A 17,424-nucleotide genomic window follows, 5' to 3' on the forward strand; every position below is an offset into this window, starting at 1 on the left:
AAAAAAAAAAAAGGTGAAATTGCCTAAAATGTTATGAATGGTGATGAGAAACCTAGATATTCTGAGCATATTAGTCCAATGCTATATACAAAAATCTCTGCTTAAAAAAACCTTGTAAGTACTAGTTGATGACTAATCTATGTGTAGAATCGAACAGTTATTTACAATAACAACATGATAAAGAATTTGAGCAGTCCATTGAAGCTTGTGGCAAAATAATTAAACTGCATAATATTTCTGGCATCATGGAATTTTGCTTTCAAACCCATGGGCATGCAACAGTACAACAGCTTCAAATATTCAATTGCTACTAATGAGAATTTAAGATAAAAGCTTGTTATGAAAAATGTTTAACTTACCAAAACACCACTGACAAGCATCACTTCAAACATGATGGGAAGAAGATTAAATACCAAAGCACTCAAGACAAAACTGATACCCCTTGTTCCTCTGTCAATAGCCTTAGATAAAGCTCCCGTCTGTCTGCTCAGGTGAAAACCCAGATCCAGGTTGTGAAGATGGAGAAAGACATTTTTGGCTATTCTTCGGATTGAATTTTGGGCTACCTTGCCAAATACTGCATTTCGAACTTCGTTAAAAAAAGCAGCTCCGGCTCTTGATACACCATCTAACAATACATTCAAAAGAAAAAATAGGATGTAACAATATTAGAATCAAAGGAGTATAGAAATGACAAGGGCTCAGAAAATGTTTGTACAATGAGCAATTCAGTGAATGAATATATCACAGAATATTTACAATAAAAGAAACCTAGAAATAATCTAGCCTAATGAGTATTAACTTTTCTACCACTATGAATCCCTTCAGCGTTATTTCCTCCAGGTTTCAGACATTAAAAGATATTTTTTCCAAATAAAATACTTAAATAATAGCCCACATGGCATTACTGTGGATAAATGTGCAGTGTCTATTGAGGTTTTTTATCTAATTTAATCTTCCTAAATAATAAGTGATAAAATTGAGACCCTGAAAAATCAAGTGCCTTGACTAAAGGCATACCCCTACTAATGTCTCCCAAATCTCTTAGTGTCCTTTCTAATGCATGGGACACACAGCATTCATATTCTGTTCTTTTCAAATTGTAGATTTGTGTCATTACTAATGAATATATTTTAATAAAGCATTTATGTACATATATATTTTTATTTAGCTATTTCCTATTTAATAGCTAACAATGCCAGCAAGAAAATAATTGACCTTTGTGGAAATGGATGTTACAAAAAGCCTAACTATTAGAAGTGGTTGTTATGAATTTAATGTCTTATTTTATATTATTGTTTTCTAGAACTTATAAAAATGCTACTGTTATCATGGAATTTTTTGAAAGTGTATCATACAGAATAGTTTTTAAAAACACATACAAAACATCTCACATAAAACAACAAACATCCAAAACACTAAGTTGTGTTTGTAGTGAAAAGGTCATCTGCTCAAATATGATGAAACCTCCTTGAAGAAAGTCAACACCTGTAGACAGATTAAAGAATCACACATACAGCCAATCAGAACTGCTGTTGCCATGGTTGCAACTGTATTTGGTGCATCACTCAGGTTCAGCATGTTTCCCGACATCTGGTTGAGGCTGTCTACAGCATATTTAAACATGAAGGGAACCACAATATTCATGGCCTAAAAACATAAAAACATCAATTACCCATTATATACAAAATACTTATTTATAAAAGTACAAATATTTACATTAAATTAGTACTTATGGTAATGTTTACATATTTACCACTTACTGGTATTAGAGTGATTTTCCCCATTCATAAAGACAACATCTTTGACATTGGGAGAGCTGTCATTTCAGGCTTCATACTTGACACTGCCATGTTAATATTCATTTATAAGCTATGTGAATTAGTCAAATGCTTCTGCTTCCATGAAATCATCCCAGATCTGCCACTCAAAAATGCTGTCTCCATTATCTAAAATCCTACAAAGCTCATGACACTATGGCAAACTGTCTTACACTATAGTTATTTGTGTATATATTTCCCTTTTCTACTGGATCCTTGAGGGTCTGTGTCATTTTACTTTTTTTCCCACCTATGCTGAATATAATGCTCTTATACAGTAGGCATTCAATAAATATTTTTAAAATAATTTGGTCACCAAAATAATGGTAAACTAAATTACACAGCAAACCAGATCACAAAAGCAGATGAATTACAAGTATACGTGGCTGATTCACCATTGGAAAAAACACTGATAAATCCATTTGTCCTATTTGTCCTACAGAAAGCTTCTTTGCCCCAATACCACATAAAACAAAGCCCAATTATTATCAAAACTAAGCTTTCAATAATGAACCTATTTCTCCATGAGAATACATCAAAATAAAACTTAAAAAGAAAATTAGAAGCATGATGTTTTCATATATTCAAGGCAAATGTTTCATCATTCACATTCTATATTTTCTGCAGTTATAGTATCCAAAACATCAACCATCATTTAGGAACAGAAAGTTTGTCAGAGACTCCCAAAGTTTCTTTGAAGAAATTAAATTGACGCACATTAATAACATGTGAAAACAATTCTATAAGCCTTAATAAAAACACTGAAATCCCAGATCTTGTTAATGCTCCATTATTATGCCATCTATCTTTGCAAAGTTTAGCTATAACTGATAGAAGCTATGTAACTCTTACCAAGATTCCAAGGTAACGTATACAAGAGTCTTACCAACCAAGCAGGCATTCAGTATCATTAAAATACACAGCACATATTGGGATGCTTTTAAGAATGTAACATGAGATAAACTCCTTAAACATTAAGGTTTCTGACTTCCAAAATCTAATAGAATATATGGCAGGTCTCAAATAGCATAAATTTCTCAAATCTGATTCCCTTGTAGCCATATAACCTCAGGTTCTTGCTTCTTCTTTGCCTTTTTTTTTTTTTTTTGAGATGGAGTCTCGCTCTGTCGCCCAGGCTGGAGTGCAGTGGCGAAATCTCGGCTCACTGCAACCTCCGCCTCCTGGGTTCAAGCGATTCTTCTGCCTCAGCCTCCTGAGTAGCTGAGATTACAGGCATGCACCACCACAAACAGCTAATTTTTTTATTTTTAGTAGAGACGGGGTTTCACCATGTTGGTCAGGTTGGTCTCAAACTCCTGACCTTGTGATCCGCCCACCTCAGCCTCCCAAAGTGCTGAGATTACAGGTCTTGCTTCTTCTTGAAATGGTCTCCTCTCCCCTATCTACCTCGTCACTCTTCAAAGCCCAATTTTAATCCCATTTCTATCATAATGCCTTCTTGAAACATGCAGCCAATTTGGCACTCTCCATTTTCTATCTTTTTGTTATAGTTTATACCTCAATATTTATCACTTTTGTGATATATTTCTGATTCATTTTGTATGTATATATGCATGGATATATTTCCATCCTTTTTGTATAAATTTGAGGGGTACAAGTGCAGTCCAGTTACATGGATATATCGTGTACTGGTGAGGTCTGGGATTTTAGTGTATCTATCACCCAAATAATGTACAAACCTTTTGTGACAAAACTGACATTTACTGAACAACAGCTAGATGAATCAGGTATGGTGAAAGGTAGGTACCTTTCACAAATGTGAGGGATGAAAGGAATAAAAATTTTACAAAATAGATTTTATCTGTATAGTTGAGGAAACTCGGGTTCCACAAGGTTTAATGACTTGTCTGGTAAGCAGCAGAGCTGAGGTTAAAATACAGGTCTGACACTTGAAGTTAGAATTTTTTCTAGTAGACCATAGCCACATTAGCAGCTTATAAGGCAGGGACAATATATTTCACTTCTTTTGCACCCTAAAATGGATGCTCTCAAAGGCACTGTTTAAACCAGCTATAGTTGTAAAGTATATCAAAAGTAATTTAAATAAATTTGAGCAGATTCCAGGTTTTCCATTTAAGGATACATTCCCTCACCTGCAATCCAATACACTTTCTTCAGTAGGAGAAAAAGTGATAGTTACAGCTAGCATGCAATTCTCATAACTCACAGCCCATTATACCTTTTCCAAAGCTGTAGTGAATGATGCCTAAAACTAATGTATCACCAATAAAGCTGTGCAATTTTACTTCCTTGAAAATGTTTTTGGATTTGGTCAAACTAGAGAACATCCTTGTAAATGTTCAGGATATGTGAGTGTCATCTGCATTGTGTTGTTAGTGGCAGAAACAGGGCAGTTAGCACATGCAAAAAGCATGGCACTACCTCTAATAATAACTGAATACTGTCAGTTTTCCCATAAAAGTTATTTTAAAAAGGTAAGAAATATGCCATATATGTTAAAAAGGAAAGAAATACACCAAAGAAATAAGAAGGATACTACATGTAGATGTTTTTATTAACATGTAGTGTAAAAGTTTTATTTGCTTTGTGATATTTTGGGGGTGGGAATAGCAAACAGTGGTTTTCCCCAATATCCTGCCTTTAGCAGAACTAGATTTAAACCATTCCAGGCAAATGAGAATCTTTAAAAAAAAAAACCAAAACTTTTTTATTTTGAAATAATGAGACTCATAGAAAGCTGCAAAACAGTACGTAGTACAAAGAGACCCACGTACCCTTCACCCAGCATCTCTTAATGACATTTTATTTCGCTGTAGTTCATATCAAAACCAGAAAGTTAACATCGGCACATTACTGTTAACTACTGGACTAGAGAACTCATTCAGTTTTCACCAACTTTTAGCTTGTATTCAAGTGTATGTGTGTGTAGTACGTATGTGTCTGTCCGTGCGGTTCTATGCAATTTTATCGCACGTTCAGATCTGTAACCAGCACCACAATCAAGATACAAAACTATTCCATCACAAGAGAAATCCATTATGCCACTACTTCTTATTCACCCCCGTTCTACCTGCATCACCCCAGTCCCTTTACCCTGGCAACCACTAATTAATTTGCTCTTGATCTCTACAGTTTACTCATCTTGAGAATATTCTAGAAATGGAATCATATATTATATAACCTTTTAGGATCAGCTTTTGTTTTATTCAGCATAATGCGCTCAAAGTTTATCAAGACTGTTGCATGTATCGATAGCCCATCATTTGCTATTGCTAAGGATTATTCCATTGATGTATTAGAATTTATTCAACCAGTCACCCCGAAGGACAATTTGGTTGTTTCCAGCTTTAGGCTACTATGAATAAAGACGTTATCAACATTCTCATACAGGTGGATATAAGTTTCCATTCATCTGGGAAAAGACCCAAGAGTCCAATTGCTAAGTCATATGGCATCTCTATGCTGACCTTACTAAGAAACTGCCACACTCTTTCTAGAGTTGCTGTATCATTCTATTTTATATTTTTGAGACAGAGTTTCACTCTGTTGCCCAGGAAGGAGTGCAGTGGCATGATCTCGACTCAGTGCAACCTCCACCTCCCAGGTTCAAGCGATTCTCCTGCCTTCGCCTCTTGAGTAGCTGGGACTACAAGTGCACGCCACCAGGTCCAGCTAATTTTTGTATTTTCGGTAGAGACGGGGTTTCACCATGTTGGCTAGGCTGGTCTCAAACTCCTGGGCTCAAGTGATCTCCTGCCTCGGCCTCCCAAAGTGCTGGGATTACAGGTGTGAGCTACCACGCCTGGCCTGCTGTATCATTTTATAATAACCAGCAAAGTATGAGTGACCCAGTTCTTCTGCATCCTCACAAACATTTGGTATTATCCTTTTTTTTTTATTTCAAAACTGTTCCAATAGGTGCATATTGATACCTCATTGATGTTGAACACTTTTTAATGTGCTTATTTGCAATCTATATCTTCTCTTTGGTGAAATATTTGTTCATGTCTTTTATGCATTTTATAATTGGATTGTTTGTTTTTCTGCTGTTGAGTTTTAAGAGTTCTTTATATATTCTAAGTATAAGGCCTTTGTTGGATATGTGGTTTGCAAATATTTTCGCCCAGTCTACTGCCTTTTATTCTACTCAGGAGTCTAACTTCTCACTCCATTCAGCAGTAATGAGGAATCTCTTCTGCCAGGAGCCAATAGAGGCCCAAGTAGGAACCTGGATTCTCATCTCCACCCACAGTAATGAGGCAGCACCCCTACTCCACTGAAGTAGTGACACAGGAGGCCTGCTAAACAGAAGATTTACATAAGATTCAGAGTCTAATAATACTCTACATGTCCAGGTTTCAATTTAAAAAATCATATCAAGAACCAATAAGATATCAATTTGAATAAGACAATACAATTAATAGACACTAACATCAGGATGACACAAACATTATAACTATCTGAAAGATTTCGGAGTAGCCATCATAAAAGTGCTTCAAGGAATATTTATGAACATGCTTGAAATAAGTGAAAAAAAGAAGTCTCAGGAAATAAAGGATATAAAGAACCAAATGAAAAATACAGAACTGAAAAATATAATAACTGACATACAAAAACTCAACGGATGGGCTCCATGGCAAAATGGAGAAGACAGAGGCAAGTATTAATGAACTTGGAGATAGAACAATAATTAGGAATACAATGCTTTCATATATTCAAGGCAAATGCTTAATCATTCACATTCTACATTTTCTGCAAGTATAGTATGAAAAACATCAACCATCGCTTAGGAACAGGAAGTTTGTCAGACTGCCAAAGTTTTTCTGAAGAAATTAAATTGATGCACATTAATAATATGTGAAAACAATACTATCAGGCTTAATAAAAACACTGAAATCCCAGCTCTTGTTAATGTTCCATTATTATGCCATCCATCTTTGTTAAGTTTAGCTACAACTGATGGAAGCTATATAAATCTTACCAATCAAGATTTCAAGGTAAGGTATACAAGAGTCTTACCAACCAAGCAGACGTTCTAGTAGTCAACAATATCATTAAAATACACAGCAGATGTTGGGATGCTACCTAAGCTTAACAACAGGGAGAAAATAGACTAAAGAAAAAAAAAAAGCCAAGAGAGTCTCAGGGACCTATGGAGCTGTAACAAAACACTTACCATCCTTTATTGAGTCCCAGAAGGATAGCAGAAGAGTGTGGGGCACAAAAAAGTACCAACGAAATAATGGCTGAAAATTTCCCAAATTTGGCAAAAGACATAAACCTATAATTTCAAGAAGCTGAGTAACCCAAATGTGGATAAACCCAAAGAAATTCACACCAAGACACATCATAATTAAACTTATGAAAGCTAAAGACAGAGAAAAAAAATCTTAAAACCAGCTAGATAAAAACACGTTATATATAAGGGAAAAACAATCTTAAGACAGCAGATTTCCACAGAGGCCAGCATTAAGTGGGACAACATTTTTCAAGGGGTGAAAGAAAAGAACTGTCAACCTAGTACCGTACACTGGGCAAAATTAGCCTTTGTGAATGAAGGGAATATCAAGACATTTTCAGATTAAGGAAAACTAAGAGAATTAGTTACCAGAAGTCCTGCTTTAAAATAACTGCTAAAGAAAATTCTTCATACAAGAAGTGAAAGCAGAAGGAAACCTGGAATATCAGGAATGAAGGAAGAGCAATGGAAATGGTAAATATCTGTGTAAATATAATAACCTATTCTTAAGTTCTTTAAAAATATGTTTGATGGTTAAAAGCAAAATTTATATTTGTCTATAAAGATTCCATAGAGCAATAAAAAAGATTACTGACTGATGGGGTTTACAGTATATCAAGATATATGAAACAATTGTAAATATAAAGGGGGAAGGTAAGGGAACTTACAGAGTAGTAAGTTTTTACATTTCATTTGAAGTAGTAAAATGCTGATCCTAAGCAGACTGTGAAAAGTTACTTATGTATATTATAATTTCTAGAGTAACCACTACAAAATTATATAAAGAGATAAACTAAAACACATAGTAGATAAATTAAAATGGGATAGTAAAATCTGTTCAAATAACATAAAACATGACAGTAAAGGTAAAACCAAGTAACAAAATAAATTTATCAGAAAACACATAATAAAATGGTAGACTGAAATCCAAATATATAACTGATACCAATATTATTATCAATATATTACAATGATCAACAAAAATCAATAATTACTAATATATCAACATATTAGCGATGAACAGTTAGAAACCAAAATTTAAAAAAGAAAATTATTGACATTGCCCTCATCAAATAAAAAAAATTCTTAAGTATAAATCTAACTCAGGGTCTCAACCTCCAGCACTACTGACAGTTTGGGTTCCATAATTATTTCTTGCAGGAAGAGGTATTCTGTGCATTGTATGATGTTTAGCAGTGTCCTTAACCTCTACCCAATACACGCCAGTAGCATACCCCACCCCTCTAGTTGTGACCTATAAAAATGTCTCCAGACATTGCCTAATGTCCTCATGGGGTCAAAATCACCCCTGGTTGGGAACCACTGGTATAATCAAACATGTATCATGTCTGTATGCTGAAAGCTATCAATGCTGATGAAATAAATCAAAGAAAAGCTAAATAAATGGAGAAACATACTACATTCATCCAGTGGAAGACACGACCTAGTAAGGATATCAATTCTACCCAAATTGGTCTACATTTTAATAAAATTTCATTTAAAACATCATCAGCCTTCTTTGATAGAAGAGCTTTAATAGCTATAGAAAAGTTTATTCTAAAATTTATATGCAGAGGCAAAAAAACTGGAATAGCAAAAAACAGTTTTGAAAAGAAGGGAAGAAAGTTGGAAGAATCATCTTAGCTGGCTTTAAAACTTACTATAAAACTACAAAAAAAAATATATATATATATATATATATATCAAATATAAAAACAGTGTGGTACTGGTGAATGCAGAAACACAAAGATCAATGAAACAGAATAGATTCCAGAAAAACATCCCATATATAATCATTATGGTAGAAAGAATAATGGCTCCCCAAAGATATTCATGTACCAATTTCCAGAACCTATAAAGATGATATCTTACATAGCAAAATGAACTTTGCAGATGTGATTACGCTGAAGAACATGATTATGTTCTTTATCCTTGATTTTGTGGGTGGGCCAAATCTAATTACAGGAGTACTTATAAGAGAAAAGTAGGAGAGTCAAAGTTGAGAGAAGATAAGATGAAGGGAAGCAGAAGGGTCAGAGTCAGAGAGAGATTGAACATGCTGTTGATGCTGAAGATGGAATAAGAGGCCCTGAGCCAAGGAATGTAGGTGAACTCTAGAAGCAGGAAAAGGCAAGGAAATAGATTTTCCTCAAGAGTTTCTGGAGGGAGCACAACCATGCCAAATATCTTTATTTCGATCCAGTGAAACCTAATTTTGGATTTCTGACCTCCAGAAATGTAAGATAATAAATTTGTGGTGTTTTCAGCTACTATATTTGTGATAATCTGTTACAGCAGCAATAGGAAACAAAGCAAATTGAATGGGGAAAGGATAGCCTTGGTGTTGGAACAATTGGAAAAAAATTCAATTTGGTGTTGGAATTGGGAAAAAATTTAATTTCTACCTAAACCTCACACAAGAATTCAAACTGTAGCACTTTAGTTCAGTACGTATTTTTTAAAAAACGTGGCACAATCTAAATATAAGAGAAAAATATATAAAACACTTAGAAGAAAACAAAAGAGAAAATCTTAATGACCTTGAGTTAGGCAAATAGTTATTGGACATGACAACAAAAGCATAATCCATAAAGGAAAAAAATAATAAACTGAAATTCATCAAAATTAAAAACATTTGTTCTACATAAAATACTATTAAGGGGATTAAAAAACAAGCTACAGACTGGGAGAGTATATCTGCAAATCATATATCTGGTAAAGGTTTCATATAAGAATATATAAAGAATTCACTAAAGTTGAGAGGAAAAACATACAGCCCAATTAAAAAATGGACAAAATGCTTAAACAGATACTTCACAAAAGGAAGATATACAAATGTAAACTAAATACACACAAAGCTGCTCAATATCCCAGGCCTTAAGAGAAATATAAATTAAAACCACAAGATACCACCATTCACCTGACAATACCAAGTGCTGACAAAGAAGCAAAGCAACAAGAACTCTTTCATATATTGCTGTGGGAATACAAAGAGAACTACTCTGGAAAACAGCTTGGCAGTTTCTTATTGAGTTAAAAATGTGTTTAGCATGACCTAGCATTCCACTCTTAAGTGTTTATTCTAGAGCTATGGAAACTCAAGTTCACACAAAAACCTGTGTCTGAATGTTTAAAGCAGCTCTAGTTATAATCTATAATCACTAAAAAGTGGAAAGAACCCAATGTTGTTGAATGGGTGAATGGACAAACTCTGTTATATCCATACCATGGAATACTATTTGGCAATGAAAAGAAACAAACTGGTATATCCAGTAACATGGATGAATGACCAAGACATCATGCTTAATGTGAGAAATCAGCTCAAAAGGTTATATACTACATGATTCCATTTATATGGCATTCTCAAAATGAGAAAACCATGGTGATAGAGGACAAATCAATGTTTCCCAGCAGCTAGGGGTCTGGAAAGGGTATGACTATAAAGAGGTAACAAAAGGGAGATTTTTGGGGTGATAGCACTTGTCTGTATCCTGACTGTGGTGGTAATTACATGAATACACACGTGTTAAAAATTATAGAACTGTATACTAAAAAGAGTGCATTCCATTGAATGTACATTAAAATTAAAAGAAATAAAGCCAGCATCACACCACAGACCCGGCTCCCTGGGGGTAGGAAATGTCTAAAAATAACACTGAATCACAGTGTATTTCAATAAAAATCAACCCAATATGAAGTTTCATACCCCTGTTACTTTTTAAAAATTAAGAAACTGGTTATATTTACAAGATTGTAATCTTGTGACAAAAGGTATATTTAATCTGACTGCAATGTGCACACTAAGTACATGAGAAATAAAGAAACTTTAAATTTTGAGATGGAGTCTCACTCTGTCACCTAGGCTGGAGTGCAGTGGCGTGATCTCGGCTCACTGCAACTATCGCCTCCCGTGTTCAAGTGATTCTCATGCCTCAGCCTCCCGAGTAGCTGGGACTACAGGCACGAACCACCATGCCCAGCTAATTTTTGTATTTTTAGTAGAGATGGGGTTTCACCATGTTGGCCAGGAAGGTCTCAAACTCCTGGCCTCAAGTGATCTGCCTGCCTCGACCTCCCAAAGTGCTGGGATTACAGGCATGAGCCACCATGCCCAGCCTCAGGAACTTATAAAACTTTTTTTCTTTCTTAGATCAAAAATTTAAATCATACAAATAATCTGCTAGGCTCTTGAATTATCAGAGACTGGTATATCATTACAAAATGGTATTCATTTAATTTTTAGCACAAAACTGTACAATTTGGGACACTAACTGAAGAACAGAGTTAAGTAAAAAGTAAAATTGCCATAAAGGACTACCAAAAGTATGCTATATCTACATGGTGCCAAAATTACTGGTCAATATAGTCAGTTTGCTGAGGACCTCAAGTTCTAGATTTAATTATCACTTTTCCCATTATGATCATGACTAGTCATCTGAGGAACCCAATTCTTTCAGACTTTTTAATATCTAAACTCCTTAATAAATTCACCTCTTTCAGAGTGGCCTCTGTTAAACTAAGGGCTTTATGAGCAGTGCTGCCAAGAAGTGCCCAATATATCTAAACAAGTAAAAAAGAATTTTATTCCTTTAATTGCTTCTCTATTCACAAAAGAATCAGGAGAGAAAAAAATAAAGACCAGGAACACTAAAGAGAGATTTGATTAGCAAGGCAAAACAAAGATAAAAGAAAACCAGACAAGGTAAGGTAGGAGATTGGCGTGAATTATTTTCCAAGCACTGGTCACGAGGCCCCACTAAACAAACAGGATCTGAGCAAAACAGAATGCAGCAAAGAAACCAGCCAAAACCAGCTAGAACCAAGATGGTGACAAAAACAACCTCTAGTTGCCCTCATTGCTCATTATACACTAATTATAATGCATTACCATGCTAAAAGCAACTCCCACCAGCACCATTTACAAATGCCATGGCAACTCCTGGAAATTGCTTTATATGGCTTAAAAGGAGAAGGAACCCTTAGTTCCAGGAACTCCTCATCCCTTTTCCAGGAAATTCATGAATAACCCACCCCTTATTTCACAACTAATCAAGGAATAGCCATATAGCTAGCCAGAAATCCACTGCTGCTGAAAGGGCTGCTGCTACTACTCTGTCTATGGAGCAACCATTTTCCTGTACTGTGTTGCTCTAATAATCTTGCTTTCACTTTGCTGTCAGCTCACTCTTAAATTCTTTCCTGCACGAAGCCAAGAACCCTCCCAGGCTGAGCCCCAATTTTGGGGTTTGCCTGCATTAAGGGTACTCAGACAATTTGTAAAGATTATCAGGGTAGTGGTAGAATCCTCATAGAACTGAAGTTTCTATTCTCATTAAAGGAAAAATATCAAACAACAACAAAGCACTTATGTAAGATGATCAAATAAAATTATTTTATATTGTATACATTATTAATTCATGAAAATTAGGCCTAGGCAACAAAGCAAATGTCATTAAAGATTTCCACTGTATAAACAAAATACTTCTGGCTTGTATATAAAGTTTGCTCTGGGCATCAAAGAGTAACCTCAACAGAAAACAGCCTATTTAATCCAATCCTTGCAACATAGCTGAATATGGATCCTGAGAAAGTAAAGCAAGAGTTATGACTGATCTATATGAATAACAGACACGCAGAAGACTCCATATGCAAGACTGTTACATAATGTAATATTTGTAAGAAATGTCGTTTTTACCTAATATAACAGTTTGAAAGTATAAACATGGAACGGTATGACACAGAAAAGGACTATATGTCATTGTCATTTTCAATAACAAACATCTAAAAGCTAGAGATCATAATATCCACAAAACAAACTTGTTTTACCTTATTTCATGGCTGAAGCACACAGAACTGAAAGCAAATTAAAGAATATGAAAGAGCAATTGACTTGCAGTCTCAACTCCACTAATCTAATCAGAGATAAATCCTCTTATCTAAATCCTCTAGGAGATAAAACATTTAGAGGGGAAAAGTAGATCACACTGATATTTAATGAACAACCTCAATGTAACTAGTAGAAGTTACATGATATGTGAACCTGATTCATTAAAATTTTTTGTTCATATGGCCTTATCCCCTAAAATTTGTCTGGCCCCTGTTTAGCAGGTTCTAGAGGAAATTCTAGCCTCTGACACCTACAGCTACAACTAACATTACAGACAGCCAACTCCTAGCCAGATAAACATAAAATCTCACATTAAAGGCATATTTATCATCTAATGTATTGTGTCTAGTTTTCAAAAAAAATTACAAGGCATGCCAAAAGGCAAAGAAGAGTCTGAATAGACAAAGTAAACATCGGAACCAGACTCAGATAAGGCAGAGATTTTATAATTATCAGACCAGGAATTTAAAATGCCAAAGGCTCTAATGGAAAAAGCAGACAGCATGCAAGAAAAGATGTGTAATATAAACAAAGAGAGAGGAATCTCTAAGAAAGAATCAAAAGGTTGTACAAGAAATCAAAGACACTCTAACAGAAATGAAGAATGTCTTTGATAGGCTCATCAGTAGACAGGACACAAAATAGAAAAGAATCAGTGAGCTTCAAGACGTATGTCAGTGAAAACTTCACAAAGTGAAAAGCAAAGAACAAAATGAATTTAAAAGGGAAAAAATATGCAAGAAATATGGGAGAATTACAAAAGGTGTAACATACGTATACATAATGGGAATACCATAAGGAAAAGGGAAAAGGAACAGGAAAAATAATTGAAATAATGAAGGCTAAGAATTTTCTAAAATTAATGACAACACCAAACCACAGATCCAGGAAAGCTTAGAGGACACCAAGTAGAAAAAACAAAACAAAAGAAACAAAAAAACCACAATAACAACAACAAAAAACTCCCAAAAGGTACAGCCTGGCATATCATATTCAAACTACAAAAATCAAAGACAAAAATATTCTTAGAAGCCAGGGGAATCACCTATAAAGGAACAAGAATAAAAATAACAGTGAATGCAAGCAAGAACAGAGTGGAATGAAATATTTAAACTGTTGAAAAAAAACAATCCACCAACCTAGAATTCTGCACCTAGTGAAACTGTCCTTTACAAGTGAGGGAAAAACATACACTCTCCACAAAAGCAAAAATTGAGGAAATCTGTTGCTAGTACATGGATCTTGCAAAAATTGTTTTTAAATAAAGTTTTCCAGAGAGAATGCAAATGATATTGGTCAAAACCTCAGATTTACATTTAATTGGGAAGCAATGTTAGAGAAGGAATAAATTAATGTAAAATAAAATAATTTATTTTTATTCTTAATTGATCTAACAGATAAGTTTCTTCAAAATAATAACAGCAACAATGTATTGGGTAATTAAAGCTTATAAATAGGTGAAATGAATCACAGCAGTGTGTAAGTGATAGAAGGAATGAATTGGGAATACTGTTATGTGTACCACCCCCATGAAGCAGTAATAGTGTCATATTAAAGTGGAATTAGACTGCCTATAAATGTATAATGCAAACTCTATGGCAAGTACTTAAAAATCAAAAAGTATAATTGGAATGTTAAATGATTAGAAAAAACAAAATCATATAAAATGTTTAATTAAAGCCAGAGAAGGAAGAAAAAGATTGAAGATAAAGTGAAATAAAAGCAAAAACCAAAGAAGAAAGGAAATGAACCGAAAACAGTTACACATATGGTCAATATTAATCCAACAATATCAGTTAATAATTTTAAATGTGAATAGTCTATACCAATTAAAACACAGATTGTCATCATGGCTGAATCTGATGGCATTAAAAAAAAAACAGATTGTCAGAATGGATTTTTAAAAGATGATCCAATTACAGACCCAATTTTAAATATCAAGACATGATGAATTATATGTAAACGGATGAAGAAATATACACCATCTTAACCCTTATCAAAGCTAAGCTGGAGTAGAAACTATATTAATTTCAGATAAAGCACACTTCAGATCAAGGAAAATTAACAGGAACCAGGAATAAAAGAGGGACATTACATAATGATAAAGAGGTCAATTCTCCAAAAAGATATAACAATCCTTAACTGTGTATGCACCTAACAACAAAACATCAAAATGCATGAGGCAAAAACTGATAGAATGGCAAGGAAAAACAGATGCATCCTCTATTATATCTAAATGACACCTATAGGATACTTCATCCAACAAGGGCAGAATACACATTCTTTTCAAACTTGCACAGATCATTCACCGAGATAAATGACACTCTGGGCCATAAAACACACCTTTACAAATTTTTTAAAATACACATCGCATGAAGTATGCCCTAGGCAAAATGGAATTAAATTAGAAATCACTAACAGAATGACAGTAGGCATATCCCAATGATTAAACAACATGCTTTTAAATAACACATGGGTCAAAGACTAAAGAGAAATTTTAAAACATTTTGAACTAAATAAAGATGAAGATACAATGTATCAAAATTTGTGGGATGCAGCAAAAGCAGCACTTAAAAAGAAATTTATAGCACTGAATGCAAACATTAGAAAAGAAAGATCTAAGATGAATAATCTAAGTTTCCATCTTGGGAAAATAGAAAAAAAAAGTGCAAAAAAAAAGTGCAAATTAAATCCAAAGTAAGCAGAAGAATAAAAATTGGGGCAGAAATCAATGAAATTGGAAAAAGGAAATCAACAAAACCAAAAGCTGGCTCTTGGAAAAGAGCAATAAAATTGCTAAGTCTCTAGTTGGGCTAATCAAGCAAAAAAGAAAGAAGACAAACTACTAACATCAGAAATGAAAGGCAGGCCTTCAGTACTGTTTCTATGAACATTAAAAGATAATTGAGGGATAGTATGAGCAACTCTAGTCCAACAAATTTGATAACTTAGATGAAATGGACAAATTCCTTAAAAGATCCCTTCCTATACAAGATACATCGATAAATTGAATTGGTCTGTATCTATTAAATAAATTGATTCGATAATTAATAACCTTCCAAAACAGAAAGCACTGGTCCAAATGGTTTCACTGGTGAATTTTACTAACTACTTAAAGAAGAAATGATGTGAATTCTCTATAATTTCTTCCAGAAAACAGAAGTAGAGGGAATACTTCCTAACTCATTCCATGAAAACAGCACCATTCTAATATCAAAACCAAAGACATTAAAGAAAACTACAGACCACCCTCTTTCCTGAATATAGATACAAAAATCACCACAAAATATTAACAAATCATACCCAACAATGTATAAAAACAATTATACAACATAACCAAGTGGAATTTATTCTGGGTATGGAAAGCTGGTTCAACATTTGAAAATCAGTTAATGTAATCCATCACATCAACAAGCTAAAGAAGAAAAATCAAATGATGGCAGATGAAAAAAAATCATTTAACAAAATCCAACACCTATTCATTACTAAAACTCCCAGCAAACTAGGAATAGAGGAAAACTTCAACTTGATTACAAACACCTATAAAAAACCTTAAAGTTAACAACATACTTAATGGTGGGAAACTAAACTGTGAACAAGGCAAGGATGTCCTCTTTTATCACATTACATTCGACACTGTACTAGAAGTCACAGCTAATGCAATAAGAAAAGGAAATAAAGGTATTCATTCTAGAAAGGACAAAATAAAACTGTCTTTGTTTGCAGGTGATATAATTGTCTCTACAGAAAATCTGAAAAAAAAAAAAAACAAAAAAACAAAAAACAAACCCCTACTAGAACTAAAAAGCAATTACAGCAAGGTTGCAGCATACAAGGTCATATACAAAAGTCAACTACTTTCCCACATACCACCAACGAACAACACGCAATTTGAAATAAAAAATACACCATTTAAATTAACAACGAAAAATGAAATACTTCAGTACAAATATAACAAATGTGTGCAAAAAGTATTATAAGGAAAACAAAACTCATATGAAAGAAATCAAAGAAGCTAAATAAATGGAGAGATACTCCATGTTCATGTATAGGAAGACTCAATATTGTTAAGATATCAGTTTTCTCCAGCTTGATCTATAGATTCAATGTGACCCCAATCAAAATCCCAGTAAGTAATTTTGTGGATATGGACAAACTGATCCTAAAATTTATATAGAAAGGCAAAAAACCCAAAACAGCCCACAGAATACTGAAGAAGAAAACAATACTGGAGGTCTGACACTACCCGACTATAAGACTTACTCTATGAAGCTACAGTAATCCTGACAGTATGGTACTGGTCAAAAAATAGACAAATAGATCGATGGAAATAGAAGAGACAGCAAAAAAATGGCCTCACAAAAATATAGTCAACTGATCTTTCACAAAGGAGCAAAGGCAACCCAATGGGAAAGAGACAGCCTTTTCAATAAATGATGCTGGAGCAACTGGACATGCCAATGGAAAAAAAAAAGGAATCCAAACACAGACCTTAC

At 34.1% G+C, this 17,424-nt stretch overlaps 1 protein-coding gene across 3 annotated transcripts in view; it reads right to left on the reverse strand.

Annotated features, from left to right (window-relative positions):
• ABCB7 (ATP binding cassette subfamily B member 7) overlaps nucleotides 1–17,424 on the reverse strand; it is a 106,868-nt gene that overhangs the window by 21,666 nt on the left and 67,778 nt on the right. For all 3 annotated transcript variants that reach the window (XM_002831820.5, XM_009234996.4, XM_054544736.2), the window contains 2 exons: nucleotides 1,518–1,650; nucleotides 360–628 (listed from right to left, as the gene is read on the reverse strand). In XM_002831820.5, the coding sequence (XP_002831866.2) occupies nucleotides 360–628; nucleotides 1,518–1,650 (402 nt within the window). The remainder of the gene's footprint in view (nucleotides 1–359; nucleotides 629–1,517; nucleotides 1,651–17,424) is intronic.

The sequence above is a fragment of the Pongo abelii genome, chromosome X (genome assembly GCF_028885655.2).
Source record: "Pongo abelii isolate AG06213 chromosome X, NHGRI_mPonAbe1-v2.0_pri, whole genome shotgun sequence".
NCBI lineage: Eukaryota > Metazoa > Chordata > Mammalia > Primates > Hominidae > Pongo > Pongo abelii.